At 42.3% G+C, this 23,762-nt stretch overlaps 1 protein-coding gene across 1 annotated transcript in view; it reads left to right on the forward strand.

Moving 5' to 3' along the window:
- Nucleotides 1-23,762, forward strand: part of LOC126249251 (titin-like) — a 640,870-nt gene that overhangs the window by 97,004 nt on the left and 520,104 nt on the right. The window contains exon 3 of the mRNA XM_049950908.1: nucleotides 18,000-18,124. Within this exon, the coding sequence (XP_049806865.1) occupies nucleotides 18,000-18,124 (125 nt within the window). The remainder of the gene's footprint in view (nucleotides 1-17,999; nucleotides 18,125-23,762) is intronic.

A 23,762-nucleotide genomic window follows, 5' to 3' on the forward strand; every position in this document is an offset into this window, starting at 1 on the left:
GCCAGGGCCACGAAGCGTTGCCGTCGTCATTAGCGCGAAAGAGTGTGCTACACGCTACCGCTGCTGGGTACGTGTCTCTACTTCAGCTGCTCATTAGTGCGTAACGAGCTGAATATATTGTCATGCTCTATTCGATAAAATCAATATGCGATAATTTTCCAGCCAATGGTAACATTTCGAATTTTCCTTGTTTTTAGCCCATGTGCTGATACTCTTTGGACTGGTGACTTCTTCCAGGTCTGTAAATGGTCCATCGCCCGCTCCACGTGTCCCCCACTCACAGTAGTTTCATCTCCAGCGATAATGCATAGAATAATGCTTCCCTCCTCTAATGAAACGAAATGCAAGCTGTTGACAACATATTAGTCGGTTAGTTTTACTTTCAAGCGTGAGCATGTAAGCAATCTGGCGAGGAAAGGCTTTCAATTATGAAACAAGTATTTGATCCAAACGTGCTTATTAAATTCCCAATCCGGAAGGGATTACTTGGTAAGTGCTATACTGATTCTATATTCATTTTGTCAACTCGTGTCTTTGCAAGTCATCTACGTAATTCAAATGTTCTAACGTCGCCACTTTCACACCTGTTGGTCCCACTTCTTTCATTCGTCTTTAAAACTCCAAAAATCACTCCTCATTGAGTTTACGTTCCTGTCGTCAAAGGCAGAAGATTCATGGACACGAATGGACTTTAACGAAAACAACCGTTCGCTGTAACAGTTTGCTGCGAACTACCCATTCTTGCATATGTATTTTTATGCTGTTCTTGGGAAACGAACTTGAAGTTGATGGTAATGTAAAATTTTTTGTGGTTGCATTTATTGCTTCTTTGAAAATATTTTGAGTCTTGTTAGTGTTGCCCTTACTTAGGATTAAAAAATGAGACTAGTTATATTAATGAAGCAAAAGGTAGCAATATAATCTTGCATTCATCGTTTTTAGTAGTTATTCCGAAGGCGCCGAATCATAAAATTATGGAAGAGCGCGAATTCGCAGCGGCTTTACATGCAAGAAACACACTACTATTTTGCGGCAGTCATAGGTATGAAACAGTTGCCAATCCTATTAGGACAATTATTTGCACTTATTACCAAGCTTTTCTTTTGTACACTAAATAACAGAAATGGAACGTTGCAGTCCTGGTAATAACGCCACTAGGAACGTTGAAACACAAACAAGTGGCAAAACAATTATAAAGAAAGAGATTTCATTTATAACATTTTGAGATAATATATGAAATTTACGAACGATTTTAATTATTTTCCATGTGGTTTATAAATCAGTTAGTAATTCACAATTAACAACCAAATGAAAGTATCTTAATTTTGTTTTACTACGTGAACGTACTTTACGATAAGACGCCTAAGAAAATTATTTGTATAACGAACCGAAAACTTAATATGGCACTTTATAATCATTCTCAATAACTTTTTTCCTTACAAGTGTATAGTTACGATGCTAAAGCTCAGCTCTAAGTTTGCGGATCAGGGACCTACACCAAGAGGCATGAAGAGGATTAGTCAATACGTTTACAACAATTTGAAATAATGCTTGGTACTTATTGAAAAAAAAACGCTGTTCCACACATATACAAGTCCAGTTATTACTTCGTCTCAAGGTGGTGAGACACTACGTCGAGTACATTGTACCTTCAACGGCAGTTTTACCGATTTCATTTAGCCTCTTTACACTGCAGTTCCCGCAAGGTCATTCTTTTTGCTAGTGCAGCATCTTGAAAGGTATCATGAAGCTTATTGTGTCTTACCCTTGGAACATAAACACGTTGCAACATCCATCCAGTGCTTATGATGATGATGTTTAGTTTGTGGGGCGCTCACCTGCGCGGTCATCTGCGCCCATACAAAGTCCCAATTTTACACAGTCAATTTTCTTTTCACAATCCAATCTAGTCACTATCAGAAATGATGATGATGATGATGAAATGATGAGGAAAACACGTACACCCCCTGTGGAGACAAAATCCCCAACCCGGCCGGGAATCGAACCCGGGACCCCGTGATCTAGAGAAACGATAGCCCCCCCCCCCCTCTTTTTTTTAAATCTTATTTTGTTCGTTTTAGTTCGTTGCATCTGCTCGGGGCGGACGTTGTAAGACACCCGTTTCAGTTCGTCGTTGATCCATTAACTCAGTTTTTTTTATTACAGAGGGCAGCTAACGCTCTGACCGAACACACTGAGCTACCGTGCCGGCTCCCCTAGACCACGAGTTGCGGACAGTGCTTAGCTAGAGCTCCACTGCTCCAAATACTCATCTTCTTATCATTAAAACAGACCATCTGAGGATACAGTATCAGTTTACTAGATGGAAGCAGCAGCTCCCAATACAAATTTTACTCTCTGATAATTTGCCCTCGGCTCTCATGATTCGACTGACTCATTGCATCTGGCTTGGCGTGCACTCAGTTCTGTTATCCATCTTTTACGTGCACCTAATACAGAGGGACTTCACACGGCTTTTCTTTCTCTAATATTACATTAAAAATGCTGTTTATAAATCCTCTGTATGGATCGCTATATTTGCAAAACATCATACGAAACTCACAATTAATTTCCAATAATTGACACAAAATGAACCTCTACAAAATTGTTTTACAGAAGTCAATCAAATGAATAAAAGAAGTATTGTCTGTTCAGAGCATGTGACACATGTGGTAGTGCCACCAACTGATTAAGAATAAACTTACCACAACATGCTTTAGTTTATCTCACGTCGGTGCTGCCAACTGTCCATACAAAATGCCCGCAAATGCATTAAATGTTCAAACGTGTGTGAATTTCTAAGGGACCACACTGCTCAGGCCATCGGTCCGTAGACTCACACACTACTTAAACTAACTTATGCTAAGAACAACACACACACTCATGCCTGAGGGAGGACTCGAACCTCCGGCGGGATGGCCTCTGCAGTCCTCGGTATGGCGTCTCAAACGGCGCAGCCATTCCGCGTGGCGCAAATGCATTAACTATTAGTCAACACTTGAAACTGACTAGCTATGTATGACTTCGACCGTGCTAGATTTGGACAAATTTTTTATTGTAGAAGCTGCTATATAGTGCAAAGCCCACTTATTGAAAAATGGTTAGAAATATACTCTGCCGCACCCGGGCTATAGCCAAACAGCTAACCCTGTTATATTGCCTCCCATATAACCGCAGCCGACTTCACTCAAATTTACCGTCTACAGCAAGGGCTCGACATATAACTTTTGTGTGTGTGTGTGTTTGGTGACTGCGTACAGGAGCGTTGAGCGCGGTGCCGCTTTTTGTGGTTAAGATACTGGACCCACATTCCAAAGGACTGGGGATTCAGTTCCCTGTCCGCTCATCCAGATTTCGATTTTCCATAGTTTACCCAAATCGCTTAAGACAAATACCGGGATGCTTCTCTTGATAAGGATTTCCTCTTCTCCTTCCCGAATACAAACTTCTATTCCGTCTCTAACGACCTCCTCGTCGAAGAGACATTAAACTCTAATCTTACTACTTTTACAGCAGCAGATTTTTGTAGGCAGCTGAAGATACAAAAAATTCTCCTGTCAAGCAGAAATTTCACAATCTGCCTCTGTTCGTTTAAGCTGGAACTGAATACAACATTCTAAAGGAGCAGAGTCCAGGTTTTATATTGGTTATAAGAATGTAGAGTGTGAACTTGGAGAGCTTTAAATACGCTTTGCTATACAAGAACACTAGTAGCCTCGAAAAAGCGACTGTTAGTTCATGTCTGTGTTTCACAGACATTATAATAACTTTTCGCGCTGATGAGAGAAGCCCTTAATACAGACAAGCGTTTTCCCGATCTGCTGATGTGACTGGAAGAGGAAAAGAAGCGAGTAGTGGCTTCATCGCAGTATACTCGTAACACATGCGCTGTTGCTGAGGCGCATCTCGACGCCACGTTTGCCCTATTATCGATCCTTCACCAGAACATTCCGCTGGGTGCAGCAGTGAGTCGCACCTGCAAAAGGGCAACGTCTTATTGCCTTTTATCATCAGTTTGCCTGATTTCCCACGGGAAGCATTAACAGAGAGCATGAATGAAAAGGGCGTTTACGTAAAGGAATAATACGACAATGCAACGTTTTATCATCGTCACCCATACAGTGCTTTTGTTAGTACTAACTGAGGTTGTACACTGAACACTTTTCTGCCCTTTAAAGGACGATCTCGTTACTTTAGCTGGACATATCTCCGGGACTGTGTTACAGCTATTTCAGTTTAATGTTAATGGAGGCATTAACGTCTTTGGCGTAGCAGAACAGCCTCATGTGAACTCCTCAAAGTAAAAATTATTTCTTCAAATTATTGAAATTCTTATTTACTATTGAATTAAACGATGGCTAAGAGATATTACATGCACGCTGTATGTTGTAAGGTATCAAAGCAAACTCGTTACAAGGCGTTTATACAGTGTTTTACAATTCCTTTTATAATCTTTTAGGGGCTCTAAAAGGGACCCAGTAGATAAGGTTTCGAAAAGATATTCATATCGAGAAATGTACCGTTTGGATGTAAGTCTGAAGATCGGATCATTTTCAAAGGTCCTGCTTCACAGTCTTCAAACTTAGTTTACATCCAAACGGTACATTTCCGGACATTGGTTCCTTAATACAACTTTATCTACCAAGTCCTCTCTACTACCTCTATCAGCCTGTAATAGCAGTTGTGTAACACCCTGTATGTTTAACGCAAATCTGATACGGTGCCAGTATTCTATGCTCATAGTTGACCATACATCAATATCGAATAATAATAACTGTAGGCAACGTCTAAAAATGATTGCAGATGTAAGGAACGTTTATTGAAGAGCCAAATTTATTTCAGGAGTATCGTTAAAATCGGCGAGAAGTAAACTTTTACGGAGCCAGAATCTGAGCTCCACCTTCAACATCCGTAATCGGCAAATAGTATTACGGAGTCATATGAAGAGTAATACCATCATTTTCCGCTTTCCTGTTCCATTCACAAAGTAGTATGCGTCAGAAAGCCCCCGAATGAGGTCAAATATGTCAGATTTCCCTGCCGTGGTCATTTCACTAGATGTATGTTAGAGGATAATACGTTGCCTGGCTCTTCTTGGAACGTACGTTCTCGCAAATTTAAGAGAAAACCTTACCGTGAAGCAAACAAAAAAAAAGTGGCTCTGAGCACTATGAGACTTAACATCGGAGGCCATCAGTTCCCTAGAACTTAGAACTACTTAAACCTAACTAACCTAAGGACATCACACACATCCATGCCCGAGGCAGGATTCGAACTTGCGACCGTAGCGGTCTTACCGTGAAGCACATTGTCACTTTAATAACCTCTGACACTGCCTTGTACTTACTAAATGTACCCGTGATGAGACGCGCCGCAGTTTTTGTATCGCGTCTATCAGCTTTATTCAATCCACCTGATGTATGTCCTAAATTAACGGCAATGCTCAAGAAGAGGTAGAGCGAGGGTTTTGAGCTATCTCTTTTGTGGACCAATTACTTAAGAAATTCTTCCATAGTCTGGCATCTAAGCATAAACCCTGTCCACCGACCCGGTGGGCCCATCGGTAGCTAGCTACCGCCGTGTCATCCTCCGTCCATGGATGTTGTGTGGATGGGCGTGGAGTCAGCACACTACTTCTCCAGCAGCTATCAGTTTCCGTGATCTGGAGCTGCTACTACTTGGTCAAACAGCTCCTCTGTATGCATCACGACCCTCAGCGGACCCCACTTCAGTCCCCCCACCAAGAAAAAATCCCAGGAAGTGCCAGGAATCGAACACGGGTCCTCCACAAGGCGATCAACCGATCTGACCGCTCCACTACGGAGGTGAACAGTCTGACATCTGATTTTCCTTATATTAGTTTTTAGTGGTCATACCAGTGAAGTTAGTTCCAAACGCATATTCCTAAATATTTACGGATGTTTCCGGTGATTGTTCGCTGATAAGTTGCTAGTACAGTGATGGATCCTCCTATATTTTTACGTATGTGAGGAGTCAATTGCTAGTCACTGCACAAAGTGTCGATCCTCCGCAGGTGTTTCTGTCTAGGCCTCAATATCGTTTGCCTTCCGGAAGTAAAGGAAGACGGCTTTAGGCTGGACGCCACTGTATACTGCCTGCTGGATCTCATACAAACAGAGCGAGCTGAGCTTCACGAGGCCGCTGTTCAAAGAATCGACATTCATCCTATGGACCATATTTTCGTTTCTAAAAAGGTTGTATACGCAAGCAAATTTTCGGTAACTCTACAACACGCTGACGTCGGCGATAATTGTAGGACTATAGTTACACGCATCTGCCGGACGACTCTTCTTGGAAAAGGAACTCACCTGCGCTTTTATCAAATGGTTCAAATGACTCTGAGCACTATGGGACTTAACATCTGAGGTCATCAGTCCCCTAGAACATAGAACTAATTAAACCTAACGAGCCTAAGGACATCACACCCATCCATGCCCGAGGCAGGATTCGAACCTGTGACCGTAGCGGTCGCGCGGTTCCAGACTGAAGCGCCTAGAACCGCTCGGCCACACCGGCCGGCTGCGCTTGTATCCAATCAGTTATAACGGTTCGTTGCTCCAGAGGTCTACGATAAATTTCTACTAGAAGGGAAGAACGTTCTCTCACATAATCAGTATAGAGTCGAATACATAACGCAATAGGTCTAGTTGCCCATCCTCTGAACACTTCAATGCTTAGCCATGCCTGAAGCTTTAAAAGTTCTCCTCCCACACACTTCCTCTCAGTTCCCTTTGTATGAGTGCGAGTTACTGCTATTTTCTTAGTTATGGGCGAGCAGCAGTTCGTTGTTGTTCGTCAACCGAGAGCAGTTAATAAATATACAAGCATGAATTCTAAAAAACAGTAAAAAATAAAATATTTACGGGCAATTTACATTAAGGATTGTTGGCAAAATGTTGTCTTTTAAAATACATAATACTGATGACATTATTTATAAAAAACGGAGCGTTACACTTCCCTATATTTGCAGGAAGTGAGTAATGTGTGAAGAGAGTGGTTGTTTTGGAAAGGAGGTGAGATGGAAGAGTTGGGGAGGAGGACCATAAACCTAGCTTTGGAAACGAAGAGTGGAAAATATGGACAGGGGGGAGGTGGGGGGAGCAAGATACCCGACATGGAGAGGAAGATGAATATTCCTTTAATGCCAGAATCATAGATAGACCTCTGGGAGGATTTTGTGGTAAGGTAAGGGGAGATTGTTCAAGTTTCGTTGGTACAAATGCAGAACAGTGATGAAACGGTAGAAAGGAAGATGCCAAGTCTGCTGGAAATATAGGAAATCTGAAGGGGTTCAATGTGAAAGAGGTGAAAATAGCAAGTTGATACAGGATCCTAGTGGTGGATGGTCGATGGATACGGAAGGCAAGGCAGAGTGTTCGGTGTTGCGGTTGGTTTGCCTTGTAATTATTGCCTGAGTCTTGGAAGGGTTGATCTTGGGGAGCCACTGGCTGCACCTGCCGGTAATCTGGTTGAGTTGGAACTGAAAAGATAGTTGGAATTTCTGGTGTGGGCGTAGGTTTAGGAAGACGGTGTTGTCGTTGTACTAGAGATGGACAGGAGGAATGGGGGTCTCAGCATATCATCTCTATAGAGTTGACTGCTACCCGCGGGCAGACGGATGCCCACAGGCAGCAATCGACAGTGGTTACGAACATCTGAAGCGCGACCTGTCTGTCAGCCAGACTAGCGTACACTACGGTCCCGCTGCGTCCTCACGCCCGCGGGCAGGGGAGACTAAGGTGTGCAATAGAGCTGCCTGGCAGATAGCCTACACTGGTTGCGTCTGCCTGTGAGCTAGCTGATGGCCCGATGGGCTTACCCCATGAGGCAGAGTTAGAAAAATATTGTAGAGGATAAATAGAAGTGGAGAAAAGACAGAGCCATGGTACACACCTGTAGGTGGATAGAAGAAACAGGAATCAGTGTTCTTTATTGTTACGTAGGATAGACAGTTGTATAGAAAGGATGCAATAAGATGGATATAGTTTCCAAGGAAGTGTATACATCTCACGTTTGGAAAGGAGATTAGAATTCCATATATGGAGATACACGTATACTCTCTCAAAGTCAAGGACACAAAGATAGAATATTTGTTGTTGTTGTTGTTGTGGTCTTCAGTCCTGAGACTGCTTTGATGCAGCTCTCCATGCTACTCTATCCTGTTTAAGCTTCTTCATCTCCCAGTGCTTACTGCAACCTACATCTACATCTACATGACTACTCTGCAATTCACATTTAAGTGCTTGGCAGAGGGTTCGTCGAACCACAATCATACTATCTCTCTACCATTCCACTCCCGAACAGCGCGCGTGAAAAACGAACACCTAAACCTTTCTGTTCGAGCTCTGATTTCTCTTAATTTATTTTGATGATCATTCCTACCTATGTAGGTTGGGCTCAACAAAATATTTTCGCATTCGGAAGAGAAAGTTGGTGACTGAAATTTCGTAAATAGATCACGCCGCGGCGAAAAACGTCTTTGCTGTAATGACTTCCATCCCAATTCGCGTATCATATCTGCCACACTCTCCCCCCTAATACGTGATAATACAAAACGAGCTGCCCTTTTTTGCACCCTTCCGATGTCCTCCGTCAATCCCACCTGGTGAGGATCCCACACCGCGCAGCAATATTCTAACAGAGGACGAACGAGTGTAGTGTAAGCTGTCTCTTTAGTGGACTTGTTGCATCTTCTAAGTGTCCTGCCAATGAAACGCAACCTTTGGCTCGCCTTCCCCACAATATTATCTATGTGGTCTTTCCAACTGAAGTTGTTCGTAATTTTAACACCCAGGTACTTAGTTGAATTAACAGCCTTGAGAATTGTACTATTTATCGAGTAATCGAATTCCAACGGATTTCTTTTGGAACTCATGTGGATCACCTCACATTTTTCGTTATTTAGCATCAACTGCCACCTGCCACACCATACAGCAATCTTTTCTAAATCGCTTTGCAACTGATACTGATCTTCGGATGACCTTACTAGACGGTAAATTACAGCATCATCTGCGAACAACCTAAGAGAACTGCTCAGATTGTCACCCAGGTCATTTATATAGATCAGGAACAGCAGAGCTCCCAGGACGCTTCCCTGGGGAACATCTTATATCACTTCAGTTTTACTCGATGATTTGCCGTCTATTACTACGAACTGCAACCTTCCTGACAGGAAATCACGAATCCAGTCGCAGAACTGAGACGATGCCCCATAGGACCGCAGCTTGATTGGAAGTCGCTTGTGAGGAACGATGTCAAAAGCTTTCCGGAAATCTAGAAATACGGAATCAAGTTGAGATCCCCCGTCGATAGCGGCCATTACTTCGTGCGAATAAAGAGCTAGCTGCGTTGCACAAGAACGATGTTTTCTGAAACCATGCTGATTACGTATCAATAGATCGTTCCCTTCGAGGTGATTCATAATGTTTGAATACAGTATATGTTCCAAAACCCTACTGCAAACCGACGTCAATGATATAGGTCTGTAGTTAGATGGATTACTCCTACTACCCTTCTTAAACACTGGTGCGACTTGCGCAATTTTCCAATCTGTAGGTACAGATCTATCGGTGAGCGAGCGGTTGTATACGAGTGCTAAGTAGGGAGCTATTGTATCAGCGTAATCTGAAAGGAACCTAATCGGTATACAATCTGGACCTGAAGACTTGCCCGTATCAAGCGATTTGAGTTGCTTCGCAACCCCTAAGGTATCTACTTCTAAGAAACTCATGCTAGCAGCTGTTCGTGTTTCAAATTCTGGAATATTCCATTCATCTTCCCTGGTGAAGGAATTTCGGAAAACTGCGTTCAATAACTCCGCTTTAGCGGCACAGTCGTCGGTAACAGTACCATCGGCACTGCGCAGCGAAGGTATTGACTGCGTCTTGCCGCTTGTGTACTTTACATACGACCAGAATTTCTTCGGATTTTCTACCAAATTTCGAGACAATGTTTCGTTTTGGAACCTATTAAAGGCATCTCGCATTGAAGTCCGTGCCAAATTTCGCGCGTCTGTAAATTTTAGCCAATCTTCGGGATTTCGCGTTCTTCTGAACTTCGCATGCTTTTTCCGTTGCCTCTGCAACAGAGTTCGGACCTGTTTTGTGTACCACGGGGGATCAGTTCCACCTCTTACCAATTTATGAGGTATGAATCTCTCAATTGCTGTTGCTACTATATCTTTGAATTTGAGCCACATCTCGTCTACATTTGCATAGTCAGTTCGGAAGGAATGGAGATTGTCTCTTAGGAAGGCTTCTAGTGACACTTTATCCGCTTTTTTAAATAAAATTATTTTGCGTTTGTTTCTGGTGGATTTGGAAGAAACGGTATTGAGCCTAGCTACAACGACCTTGTGATCACTAATCCTTGTATCAGTCACGATGCTCTCTATCAGCTCTGGATTGTTTGTGGCTAAGAGGTCAAGTGTGTTTTCGCAACCATTTACAATTCGCGTGGGTTCGTGGACTAACTGCTCGAAATAATTTTCGGAGAAAGCATTTAGGACAATCTCGGTAGATGTTTTCTGCCTACCACCGGTTTTGAACAAGTATTTTTGCCAACATATCGAGGGAAGGTTGAAGTCCCCACCAACTATAACCGTATGAGTGGGGTATTTATTTGTTACGAGACTCAAATTTTCTCTGAACTGTTCCGCAGCTATATCATCGGAGTCTGGGGGTCGGTAGAAGGAGCCAATTATTAACTTAGTTCGGCTGTTAAGTATAACCTCCACCCATACCAATTCGCACAGAGTATCTACTTCGACTTCACTACAAGATAAACCACTACTGACAGACACAAACACTCCACCACCAATTTTGCCTACTCTATCTTTCCTTAACACTGTCTGAGACTTCGTAAAAATTTCTGCAGAACTTATTTCAGGCTTTAGTCAGCTTTCTGTACCTATAACGATTTCAGCTTCTGTGCTTTCTATTAGCGCTTGAAGCTCAGGGACTTTCCCAGCACAACTACAGCAATTTACAAATACAATTCCGACTGTTCCTTGATCCACCTGTATTTGCCATGCACCCTTTGAGATTGCAGCCCACCCCGTACTTTCCCGAGGCCTTCTAACCTAAAAAACCGCCCAGTCCACGCCACACAGCCTCCGCTACCCGTATAGCCGCCAGCTGAGTTTAGTGAACTCCTGACCTATTCAGCGGAACCCGAAACCCCACCACCCTATGGCGCAAGTCAAGGAATCTGCAGCCAACACGGTCGCAAAACCGTCTGAGCCTCTGATTCAGACCCTCCACCCGGCTCTGCACCAAAGGTCCGCAGTCGGTTCTGTCAACGATGCTGCAGATGGTGAGCTCTGCCTTCATCTCGTAAGCAAGACCGGCAGCCTTCACCAAATCAGATAGCCGCTGGAATCCAGAGAGAATTTCCATCCTTCTGAGTCTGCTTAGTGTATTATCTCTTGGTCTCCCTCCACGATTTTTACCCTCCACACTGCCCTCCAATGCTAAATTTGTGATCCCCTGATGCCTCAGCACATGTCCTACCAACCGGTCCCTTCTTCTTGTCAAGTTGTGCCACAAACTTCTCTTCTCCCCAATTCTATACACTACCTCCTCATTAGTTATGTGATCTACCCATCTAATCTTCAGCATTCTTCTGTAGCACCACATTTCGAAAGCTTCTATTCTGTTCTTGTCCAAACTATTTATCGTCCATGTTTCACTTCCATACATGGCTACACTCCATACAAATACTTTCAGAAACGACTTCCTGACACTTAAATCTATACTCGATGTTAACAAATTTCTCTTCTTCAGAAACGATTTCCTTGCCATTGCCAGTCTACATTTTACATCCTCTCTACTTCGACCATCATCAGTTATTTTGCTCCCCAAATAGCAAAACTCCTTTACTACCTCAAGCGTCTCATTTCCTAATCTAATTCCCTCAGCATCACCAGACTTAATTCGACTACATTCCATTATCCTCGTTTTGCTTTTGTTGATGTTCATCTTATATCCTCTATAATGATGAAGTTGATGCATTAGCGAAACAAGCGGCAACCTTAGGCACCGTCCTGGATCTGCACTTTCCTTATACAGACTACTTACGTGAAGTCAAGGATCACGCAAGACAACAATGGCAGGAAATGTGGAACGTTTCTCAACAGACAAAAGGCGGTTATTACGCAGTGCTACAATCTCGGATTCCTTCACAGCCGTGGTTCATGAGGACACATCTGGACCGATCCACGATTTCTACCATCGTAAGACTCCGCTTCAATCATGTCTCTTTCCCACAACATCTACATCGGATCAACGTTTACAGTTCACCAGCATGTGAGTGTGATGCGGAGTCGGAAGCTGATGTCAACCACATCTTATTTATGTGCCCCTACTTTGACCGTGAACGGTTGGTCTTTCTGAAGACATTGCTGAGTATGGGTTACCATCTTCCTCAATCAGCTTCTTCTCTTTTGTGTACTAAAGACGCTCTTCTATATAAAGTGATAATTAACTTCATCAAGAGTACTGGTCACAATCTGTAGGTTTTAATGGTGTACGTAGATTATAAATATGTCTTGCTGATGAAGATATTTCAGAATTGGTGTGAATTGTAAGCCAAGACACTTTTAATTATTTTACAATTCAATTCAATTCAATTTTTAAAACATTATGTACAAAACTGTAACAGTTAAGCTTTTTATTCTTGTAAATATGCATTTCTGTATTTGTTTATTCAATTATGTGTACATTGTCACTATGTGTTGCCAATGGCCAACTGCTCTTCTAAGTCCTTTGCTTTCTCTGACAGAATTACAATGTCATCGGCAAACCTCAAAGTTTTTATTTCTTCTCCATGGATTTTCATACCTACATCAAATTTTTCTTTTGTTTCATTTACAATTATTACAAATCCATTTACAATTATTATTTACAATTATTAAATTGGTGAGATAGGGTTGACTAAGGTACAGGGGCTGATCGTCAGAGGAGATGTTAGGACAGATACCACACAGGGAGGGGTAGGTGCTGGTTTAGATGGAGGGGTAGGTGCTGGTTTAGATGTTTGTGTATGTGCCATAAATGGAAGGATCCAAGACCTTAGTGTGAACGTCGAGGTGGGTCCGATCAGGTTTGTTGCGTTCAAAGAGAGGGTAGGGGGGATTATTATGAAGAAGCAAAAGAAGTCACTAAAAAGCGTACAAACTGTTTAGTGCTGTATCTACACTGCATGCGTGTCGGATACTGGAGTGTCTCCTCAGAACTCTATCTTCTTTCAACAGATGCCTATCGTCTAGCTGCAAATACACTCAACATTGCGATAAAGTCTTTGTACGCCTGCATGAAATAAGACTTCCTGCAACTGCTTCTCTAATGCTGTCACAGGCCTGTGGGACGGAGTACCTAGTAATCTAAGCGAAATCAAATGCCGGGCTGCACTGAAAGGCAGCTGGAGTCCTTGTTATCTCTCCAGTAATCTCTCGCTGCAGGCAACGCTACCGGCTCCTCCTATCCAGCAGTGAAAACCTCATTTTTTCCTCATTACCTCGCTCCCATTTTCGTTTCGCTATCTCCCCTTTCCTGTTCTTCCTACTCGTTAGCTTTCGTCCTTTTATTTTCCTTTTATTCGTTTCCTTTATTTTCCCTCTCTTCTTGCTTTTGTTTGCTGCTTATTCTTATTATGTTTTTCTTAATTAGTGTTGGCTTCTGCAACAGCCTGCAACCTTCAGCAGCAACTATTATTATTACACCGTTTCTATTACTTTTATTTCTTTCATGTAACTAAAACACATAGACAATGTCCGTCGTTCTTCCACTCCAGTACTGGTTTTATGAGAATCATTACTGTTTTAATGGTTCCATACATATTACCATCGTTATTACTTTCGCGTTTACAAAAAGTTACGCTACCTTTTTTCCGGAGAAAAGACATGTAACGTATGTCGATTAATAATGGAAGACCCATTTGGTAGCATTATTTAATCGTCACCTAAGAATATGATACAACACAGTATTAGTGATTGTCAACAACTGACTAATGTAACATTACTCGTCATTTATTCTTCTACATCTACATGGATACTCTGAAAATCACATTTAAGTGTACGGCAGATGGTTCATCCAACAACCTTCACAATTCTCAATTATTCCAATATCGTATAGCGCGAAGAAAGAACGAACACCTATATCTTTCCGTAAGAGCTCTGATTTCCTTTATTTTATGATGGTGATCGCTTCTTCCTATGTAGGTCGGCGTCAACAAAATATTTTCGCATTAGGAGGAGAAATTTGTTGATTAGAATTTCGTGAGAAGATTGCTGTGCAAGGAAAAATGGATTTGTTTTAATGATGTCCATCCCAAATCCTGTATCATTTCAGTGACACTCTTTCCCCTATTCCGCTATAATACAAAACGTGCTACCCTTCTTTGAACTTTTTCGATGTACTCCGTCAATCCTATCTCGTAAGGATCCCACACCGATTAGCAGTATTCTAAAAGAGCACGTACAAAAGAAGTGCCCCTGTATTTGCGATACAGTTTCAGTCTCTATATAGTGTCGCCACACCCGCAAAACAACGGATCGATTTACATTAAGCCATCTGGCCTTTTCAGTTTATGACTGTCCTGCTTTCATTTTTCTTATCGCCTTCCACCAAAGAGAGTCTGATAGGCGTCTTCTCGGTGCTTGAAATTTTCTTGCCAATGGTGTAGTTGTTTTTACCAGAGTTCAAGGGGAAATCTCGTTTTGTTTCATTACACACAGCAGGGACTACTGAAAGATTAATATACATTTGTAACAAACACCTATGTTATTCTAAAGCATACAATAAAAATATGGTGCACCGCTCTGTAAAATCTAACGCTCAAGATTTGCGACGGATAATACACTAACCTCCTTCCACTGCCCTGATCTCAACACTCGCTCACATGTGGAGGCATCCTTACAAGGGCTTTTTGTGCAGAGAGATGGTAAAACAAGAAGGAGGTAATACAAAAGCAGAAGTATCGTCATTCTTGTGTGTGTGTGTGTGTGTGTGTGTGTGTGTGTGTGTGTGTGTGTGTGTGTGTGTGTGGCCAGGGGGGGGGGGGAGGGGGAGGGGATAGGTGGGTGTATAATTTAGTGTAGACAGTGACTTGTGAGGCAACACGAATAAATAAAATTATAAAGTGTACCAGTATTCTTTTACGTTATTGGTTAACTTCTTCTTTATAAATTCGTTTACACAAACAACAGCTTTATTGACAACACATAAATAATTTGTCAGCTAAATTTGTCTGTAGTGACATGGCTGTATCTATGAACCAATTAACTTTTTAATTGTTTATCCCTTTGTGTTAAGATGGCGTGTGAAACATCACTGCATAAATGAACTGTGGACGGATCATCTAAGAACCTGATACCAGAACGAGTTTTTTACTCTGCAGAGGAGTTTACGATGTTTCTAAGCTTTGTGGAAGGTTGTAACTACGTGCCGGACTGGAACTTGAATCCAGCATCTTGCCTTTCGCAGGAAATGCTTTTATCTTCTGAACTACTGAGACACGACTCACGAACCCTTCACACAGATGCACTTCAGTGGGATACCTCACGCCTAATTTCTAACCTTCAAAGACGCTTTCCTCCATGCCTTGCTGGATTAATACTCCCGCAAATGAAAAAAACAACGGAAAATGTTTTGTGAAGAGATTTGTCTAAAAGTAAGAGACAAAATAGATTAGAGAAACATTTGAGATACCTCATTTCCTGTACATGATTTCGAGAATAATTCAAAGGCTCTTAAGATGTTTGTGTAACCTCTTTTATTTCTTAAATTTAGAAGAATCTTTCTGTAAAACATTTGACTGATATTTTAATCATTTTATTTTCGAGATTTGTTCAGAAAGCATTAACTTATTGACACCTCATTTGTTTTCCTAGCCTCTTCTATTCTTTGAATGTCCTGAATTTAGTACTTGATTCGAAGGAAACCATATATATAGATAAATGTCACACAAATGTAACTTCTTGTGCTCGAAATAGCTACACCTTGAACAGCCAAATTTTTTAAACTCCTTTGTCTTTCTAGTGTCTACTGTTCTCGAAGTATCCTAAATTTGGTACTTAATTCGGAGGAAACCATTATAAAAATCGAATATCACAACAGTGCAATTTTTTCCGCATAGTATCTAGGTCTTGAAGACATGAAGATTTTGGTACTTCATTTACATATCTAGGAGCAGCTGTTACTGAAATATTTCCATTTTCTCGTAAACCACTAATTATTTTTTCTTGATTACCATTATTACCTTTAAGCAAATGAACCCTTTTATGTAAAACCATACCTCTCGTTGGTCAGTTTTTTTTCTCATTTGTTCATTTCCCACTCTTCGTTGTGAGTCTTATTTTTGCTCCGCTCGAACATTTGACTAAAAAGGAAACTGCAGAGAAATGACTAGCTACAGCGTAGGTGTTGACTCCAGACTAAATACACTGCAGCGCCAAAAAAACTGGTACACCTGCCTAATATTGTGTAAGTCCTCGGCGAGTACGCAGTAATGCCGCAACACGACGTGGCATGGATTCGACTAATCTCTGAAGTAGTGCTGGAGGGAATTGAAACCATTAACACTGCAAGGCTGTCCATAAATCCGTAAGAATACGAGGGGGTGGAGATATCTTCTAAACAGCACGTTGCAAGGCCTCCCAGATATGCCCAATAATGTTCATGTATGGGGAGTTTGGTGACCAGCGGAAGTGTTCAAACTCAGAAGAATGTTGCTGGAGCCAGTCTGTAGCAATTATGGACGTGTGGGTTGTCCCATTGTTCTTCTGGAATTGCAAAAGTCCTTCGGGATCCACAATGGACATGAATGGATGCAGGTGATCAAAATCTGTCAGAGTCGTATTTAGACGTATCACGGGTCCCACATCACTCCAATTGCACACGCCCCACATCATTACAGAACCTCCACCAGCTTGAACAGTCCCATGATAACATGCAGGGTCCATAGATTTATGAGGTTTTCTCCATACCCGTACACTTCCATCCGCTCAATAAAATTTGCAACGAGACTCGTCCTACCAAGCAACATGTTCCCACTCATCAACAGTCCAATGTCGGTGTTGACGGGCTCAGGCTAGGTGTAAAGCTTTTTTCTTCGGCTCCGAAAGCCCATATCGATGTTGTTTCGTTGAATGGTTCGTACTCTGACACTTGTGGATGGCCTAGCACTGAAATCTGCAGCAGTTTGCTGAAGCGTTGCACTTCTGTCACGTTGAACGATTCACTTTAGTCGTCGATGGTCCCGTTCTTGCAGGTTCTGTTTCCGGCCGCAGCGATGTCGGAGATTTGATGTTTTACCCGATTTCTGATATTCACGGTACACTCGTGAAAGGGTCGTATGGGAAGATCCCCACTTCATCGCTACGTCGGAGATGCTGTGACCCATCGCTCGTGCGCCGACTATAACACCATGTTCAAACCCACTTAAATCTTGATAACCTGCCATTGTAGCAGCAGTAACCGATCTAACAACTGCGCCAGACATTTGTTGTCTCATATAGACGTTGCCGACCGCAGCGTCGTATTTTGCCTGTTTATATATCTCTATATTTGAATAAGCATACCTATACCAGTTTCTTTGGCGCTTCAGTGTGTTTCACCCTGCAGAGCTGCGTGTGCTCTTTTGAAACTTCCTGGCAAATTTAGACTTAGCGGTAGACGTCAAGGTCTTTTCCAGCAGGTTATGCAGGAGAGCTTCTGCGAAGTTTGGAAACGAAGAGAGAGGAACTGGCAGAAATGCAGATCTGAGGGCGGATCGTGAGTCGTGATTGGACTGCTCAGTCGGTTTGCCCCAAGGACCAGTTTGCAAGTTACAGTTCTAGTATGGGCACAGTTCAGATCTGCCAGGAAGTTTCAACTGACTGTTGCGATCGACTGTACTGCTAATCCGTCTATCTTGCCCATACCGCGATGCTCCGCTCCGGTGCGCTCGACACTAACTGAGTGCTGTGTGTTGTGTTGCAGGCGGGAACGTCGAGCCGGCGCTTCCACGCCGCAAGAAACACCCCGAGCTAGCGTACCGCACGCATGAGTTCCTGGCCGCGTCGGACGACTCTCTGGACTCTGCCGTTCCGGTGGACCGCGCCAGGGTCAGTATGCGCCGCTTTCCGGCCGCTTGCTCTGCAGAGCCGCTAGCTGGTAAGTGCTTCTGGCGCCATCTCCCACCCGTCAGCCCAGTGGCGCGTAAGTAGCCGACTTACTTCACTGGCAGCCTGCTGTGCTCGTCGTCTCAAATATGTTCACTTCCAGTTGTCCTACACACAAACACACACACACACACACACACACACACACACACACACTCATGTCAATTAGTCACCGACTTCTCGAGATCCACGAAACAACTTGACCGCTGACGGTTTAAAGGTGCCCTGGCAACATTGCATCCCGTGATACGGATATTAGGTAAACTGGAAGCCTGACTATGGGCCAGTGCCATTAAGATAGTCAATACGGGCTGTAGAAGGTGATGGGCGATATTTTGAATAGGGGACCGCCGAATTATAAATTTAGCCGCTTAACTGGAATGCTTAACGATTTTTGGCATCTCTCATTTGCAAAGTGTGAAGTGTTGTAAGTGTATGCGTCCACATGAAGACTGGAAGCGGAATACGTTCTAGGTGCGAAAGTGATTTATTAACTGCGTTCCAGGTGCCATACCAGGGAACTGGATGGTTCCGATTATCAATAAGAAAGTTTTTATTCTAAGTGACATTAATATGGAGCCACCACGTTTTATTTGTGATAACACAAGTACAGAAATACAGCAGTAATAATTCTTGCTAGTAGAATTATAGTCAGCAAAAACAGTATGTCATTTCTTTCACATTTTTACATGAGAGTAACATTAGTAACGCCTGAAATTTTCGGGGAATGAGAAAGCGATGATCATATGTAATTGCTTGAAATTAAAAAAAAAATTGTTTTGAAAAATCTTTTATTTGCCTAGGTCGCTTACATTTACAGAAATTAAAATATGATAACTAAACTAGTTTCAGCTGCCAATGCAACCATCCTCAGATCATGCTCTTATGAGCTGCAAGTTGAAAAACTCCTGGATGTATCAGTAATAATCTTATCGTGCAATAACCTGCGCTTGTATAAGAGGAAAATTTACTGAAGAAAAATTTTTGGTTGTAACAGCACAACAAAAATAAGACTTGTTCTACACCACGGGTGTCAAAACGTCATCGTGACACGGTGAAACTTGATGATAACAAAATAAAACGTCTGTGTGTCCAGTTCGGCTAACTTGACTATTCAACTTGACTAGGCAATAGAAAGAGTTTTGAAAAAAAATTTTACAATTTTCAGAAGTTGAAAAAGTTAAATTTATAAAAAAATACCTTAATATTGACTTCTGTTTCTCAAACAACTCCAGTCTTGGGAGCATATTTCGCAAAGTTTACTAAAAAAACTCCCTGTACCGTTGAGGAAGAAATGGCTACACCATCAATAGGTGTTTCTGTTTTGCAACTGATAAACATGGCAGGTCTTTCAGATGAAGTACGGTATGGCTATTCATAGCCAAAACATAACTGAAAATTTGACTACAATTTTATCACCCATGTTGCAGAACCAGTCACATTTCTGTTGAGCTGTTACAACCAAAAAAGTTTTCAATGATCTTGTCTCTTATGCATGATATCGTTGCAAATGGTACACCCAATATTTGTTAAACTTGCGTCTCGTAAGAGTATAGTCTGAGGATGGTTACGCTGAAAGCAGGAACTACTTTAGTCATCATATTTCTATTTCCATATGCAGGGTGGTGCAGTGATGATGTTACAAACTTTCATGGATGATGGGTAAATTAAATTATCAGATTGAGGTAAGTGACCCTGATCCGGGAACGACCAGGTCGAAATTTATATGCGAAAATCGTTCTAATATCCCCGATAGCGAAATATATGTACCGGTGGTGTTATTGCTAAGATTGTAAGGTAGGCAACTTTCAGAGGTGGTAGCATGGGCCAAAGCAAGAAAAAAAGTCTAGTAAACATGAGCTCTAAAACCCATATTTTAAGAGCTACAAGCGCTTGTTCATCTTCACTATTGTGAGACACATCTCTTCTACTACAAGCTCTTTGGTTTCCATATTTTAGGAAGAGGTGAAATGGACCAAACCAAGAAAAAAAGTCTAAGTAAATATGGGTTCTAAATTTCATGCCTCAAGAGCTATGGGCACTTGTTCGGTAGAATAGATGTGTTTCACAGTTGCGAAGATGAACAAGTACTCATAGCTCCTAAGGAATGCATTTTAGATCCCATATTTATTGTGGTTCGTACTACCACCTATGAAAGTTACCTACCCTACAATCTTCGCAACAAGAGTACCAGAAAATTTATTTCTGTCTCAAAGGTAACAGAACGATGTTCGCTTCTAACTTTCGGCACGATCGTTTCCGGACCAGGGTCCCTTACCTCAAATTGATATGTTTCCCTTCTCCATCGTCCCTAAAAGTTTGTGACATCCTCAAGGAATCACACTGTATGCACGCGATGTAAGCAATCGAAAGAGTTTTCGAAAAAGATTTTTTCAATTTTAAGAAGTTGAAAAAATTAAATTTATAAAAAATATCTCAATATTGACTTCTGTTTCTTAAACAACTCCAGTCTTGGGAGCAGATGTCGCAAAGTTTACTAAAAAAAACTCCCTGTGCCGTTGAGGCTACACCGTCAAATGGTCTTTCTGTTTTGCAACTGATAAACATAACTGGTCTTTCAGATGAAGTACGGTATGGCATACATTTGCTAATGCCTTTCCTCTTTTGAAAACATCGTCGTTTTTTACTCTTCTGCTTCAGAGTTAAGAATTATTAATAGCTATTTGAGGTGGATAAGTATGAGACACTTTGCATTGACATCAAATGTTTCGACAGCATCTCTAAAATCAAAGAAGTCAGTTGTATGCATTGGCATTACATGCCATGGATTCATAGGATTAGCTGACTAAATCTTGTGTAAATCTCGTGGACAAGAGCCTCGCTTACCTTTCTTCGTTTCTCTGTAATTGTAAAATGTCTGTCGCAGCTGAAAACTTTTGTGCTATCTCTTCAAACAAACCCAGGGGAAATGGAGGACGTCTGAGCATGGCACTTGGAACCACTGCTTGGTACGAAGATCATGCACCTTCTAATAATGAATATTTGAAACACTTTCTCTATGGTTTGACACATGGAACAAGTCTAGGTATTGCAACAGAGTGCCGAAAACACAATCTCACTGGAAACATGTTTTTGAAAAAAAGTAGCACTTAGAACGTTTACAGTTTCCACGCTTCGAATGTTCTTTGTCGTCTTGCCACAATCGCACAGGTGATGTGAAGGCAACATGTAAAATTACACAGCGGAGTACAACGTTGTATGTTCTTAGACAAACGTTGCATCGCTTGTTGAGGAACTACAGCACCATATCGTCCAACTTTTTTCTATAGGTCGGGAATGGTGTGACGGTGAGTTTTATAACCTCCGTATGTGAGGTATCCCCACAAGGAAAGACAGATGAAGATAAATCAGAAGATCGAAGAGGCCACAACCTCTACGAAATCACTTGTTGATTATAACACTGACTCAGCAATGTCGTAACACTGCCCGGCTGAAACCAAGTGTATCTGATTTACAAGTTCTTGTACCATATGAGTCTAACACTCACTGTTCACTGTGCCATCAACGATTGTGAACAAGATTTGCCAACGTGACACTGCAAAACAAACGCCCCCTTTTTTCCGTGTGGAGGTGACTACTGTAGATGATATGGGTTTATCTACCCCAAATTCGTGCGTGTTTTGCACTCACGTAACTCACATATACTGCAAATCAACGTGGAACCACGCGTAGTCAGACCAGACCGATCATCGAGTTGCACACCTAGCGATACAGATGATATGAACCACTTACAGAATGCCGCTCATCTTCCATAGTCTTCAGGTAACGACTCATCAACAGCACCAATTACTTAAACGCTCGCCCAGCGCCGTGTAGGCATTGCCAATGGAGAAACCAGACTGGCTGTAAAAGCCGACATACAGACTTCGTAGGACTCAAGGAATATGCAGCTTGCATCTCGATGAACTTTCCTAGTGTTAACACTGTCTGTAGATCACGTTTGGCTGCATCTGCTACGAGTTCCTGTCTTCTGAAACTCGTAGAGCCACCGAGCGAGGCGGCACATTGATAACACGCTCGATTCGTATTCTGGAGGGCGGTGATTCATATCCTCGTCCAGTCATCAAGATTCCAATGATTTCCCAAAATTGATTAAGACAAATGCATGGGTGATTCAAAGGAGCGACTTCTTTCCCGATACTTCCCCAATTCCAAGATGTGCTTCGTCCCTAATGACCTCGTCGTCGACGGGACGTTGAGTTCTAAGCTTCTTTCCTTCCTTTTTTAGTACAGCCGCCTGATGGTGAACTTGTCTGGTGCATCCTAACCATACTTTTCTGTGAAGACGTTCTGAGCCTCGGTGTAACTGTGGCATCAAACGTCCTGGGTGACAATGTATGGCCTAATCTGCAACACATTTATTCTTCAGTTAAACGGGGATGAAACCAGCAACAAAAAGAAATAGTTTATAACGCTTCAACACTTTCTGAAACATCGGACTAATACACCGACACCCCCATAACGACCACTTTGCACAATTTTGGCTGCGTTGTAGGGTGTCCCAGGAGTGCCAGACAAACAGACGTCAAGAACCGTCGTCCGGAGACGATTAGTCCGTGAACAGAACACTACTTACTGTTCTTCGGTATACACATGGTAGCCAAAAGAACACATTCACAAAGTCGCGAGATGGCAGGTCACAGAGCAGACTCTCCCTACACAGTCTAGCGCCAGACTGCAGAGCAGGTACTGTACTAGTCGCATGTTTTAGGGAACTCTTAGAAAAAGTGGCAATGGGTTGTAGTTTGTGGTTGAGCGTGCATGTACAGTCGATGAATCTTCTTCACAGCTACGAAACGATGCTACGGGTGACATATAACTCCTAGCCCACATCGCGGAGACTTAGGTCGACCTCTAGCCCACCACTAATCTGGCCGTGCATAATGTCATCCTACTGACTTACCTGTGCCACCCTGCTTCACTACGACTCGAGTTTGGTGTTCCGAACCCTCAAACATGCAGATCAGTACACCCAAGGGAGAAAAAAAGAGAGAGAAAAAACAGTTGAGACTATTAAAACGTAGACGCTAACATCTTGAGTACGTCATGTCATTTAAATATTCAGGTGTAATTCTAAGAATGGAATAGGTTTAATACTTAAAATGAGCACCAAGCAAGACGAATGGAAGACTTAGATATCTTGAATCGGTTCTGGGAAAGTGCAGTGCATCTGTAAACGAAGTCGCATACAGGTCGCTCGTGCGAGCAATTCTAGAGCATTGCTCCAGCGTTTGGATCCTTTATCAAGTAAGTGCGACGTCAGACATCGATTTTATTCAGCAACGTGCTGATTCGATCGTAAAGAAGTTGGTATAACCTACTCGAAAGTGTGACAAAGATGCTCTTGAATCTTACATAAATGTTTCGAAGAGAGGTGACGTAGTTCTCTGGAAACCCAGTTGGACAAATTGGAAAACTAGTATTCGTGGCAGACTGCAGAACTGTTATGTTGCACCAGCGTATATCTCGGGGAGAGATCATGAGAATACGATAAGATAGATCCGGGCGCGTACAAACGTGTGCAGAGAGTCACTTTTCTCTCGCTCAATAGGTGAATTGG

Source organism: Schistocerca nitens, chromosome 3 (genome assembly GCF_023898315.1).
Source record: "Schistocerca nitens isolate TAMUIC-IGC-003100 chromosome 3, iqSchNite1.1, whole genome shotgun sequence".
Classification (NCBI taxonomy): Eukaryota; Metazoa; Arthropoda; class Insecta; order Orthoptera; family Acrididae; genus Schistocerca; species Schistocerca nitens.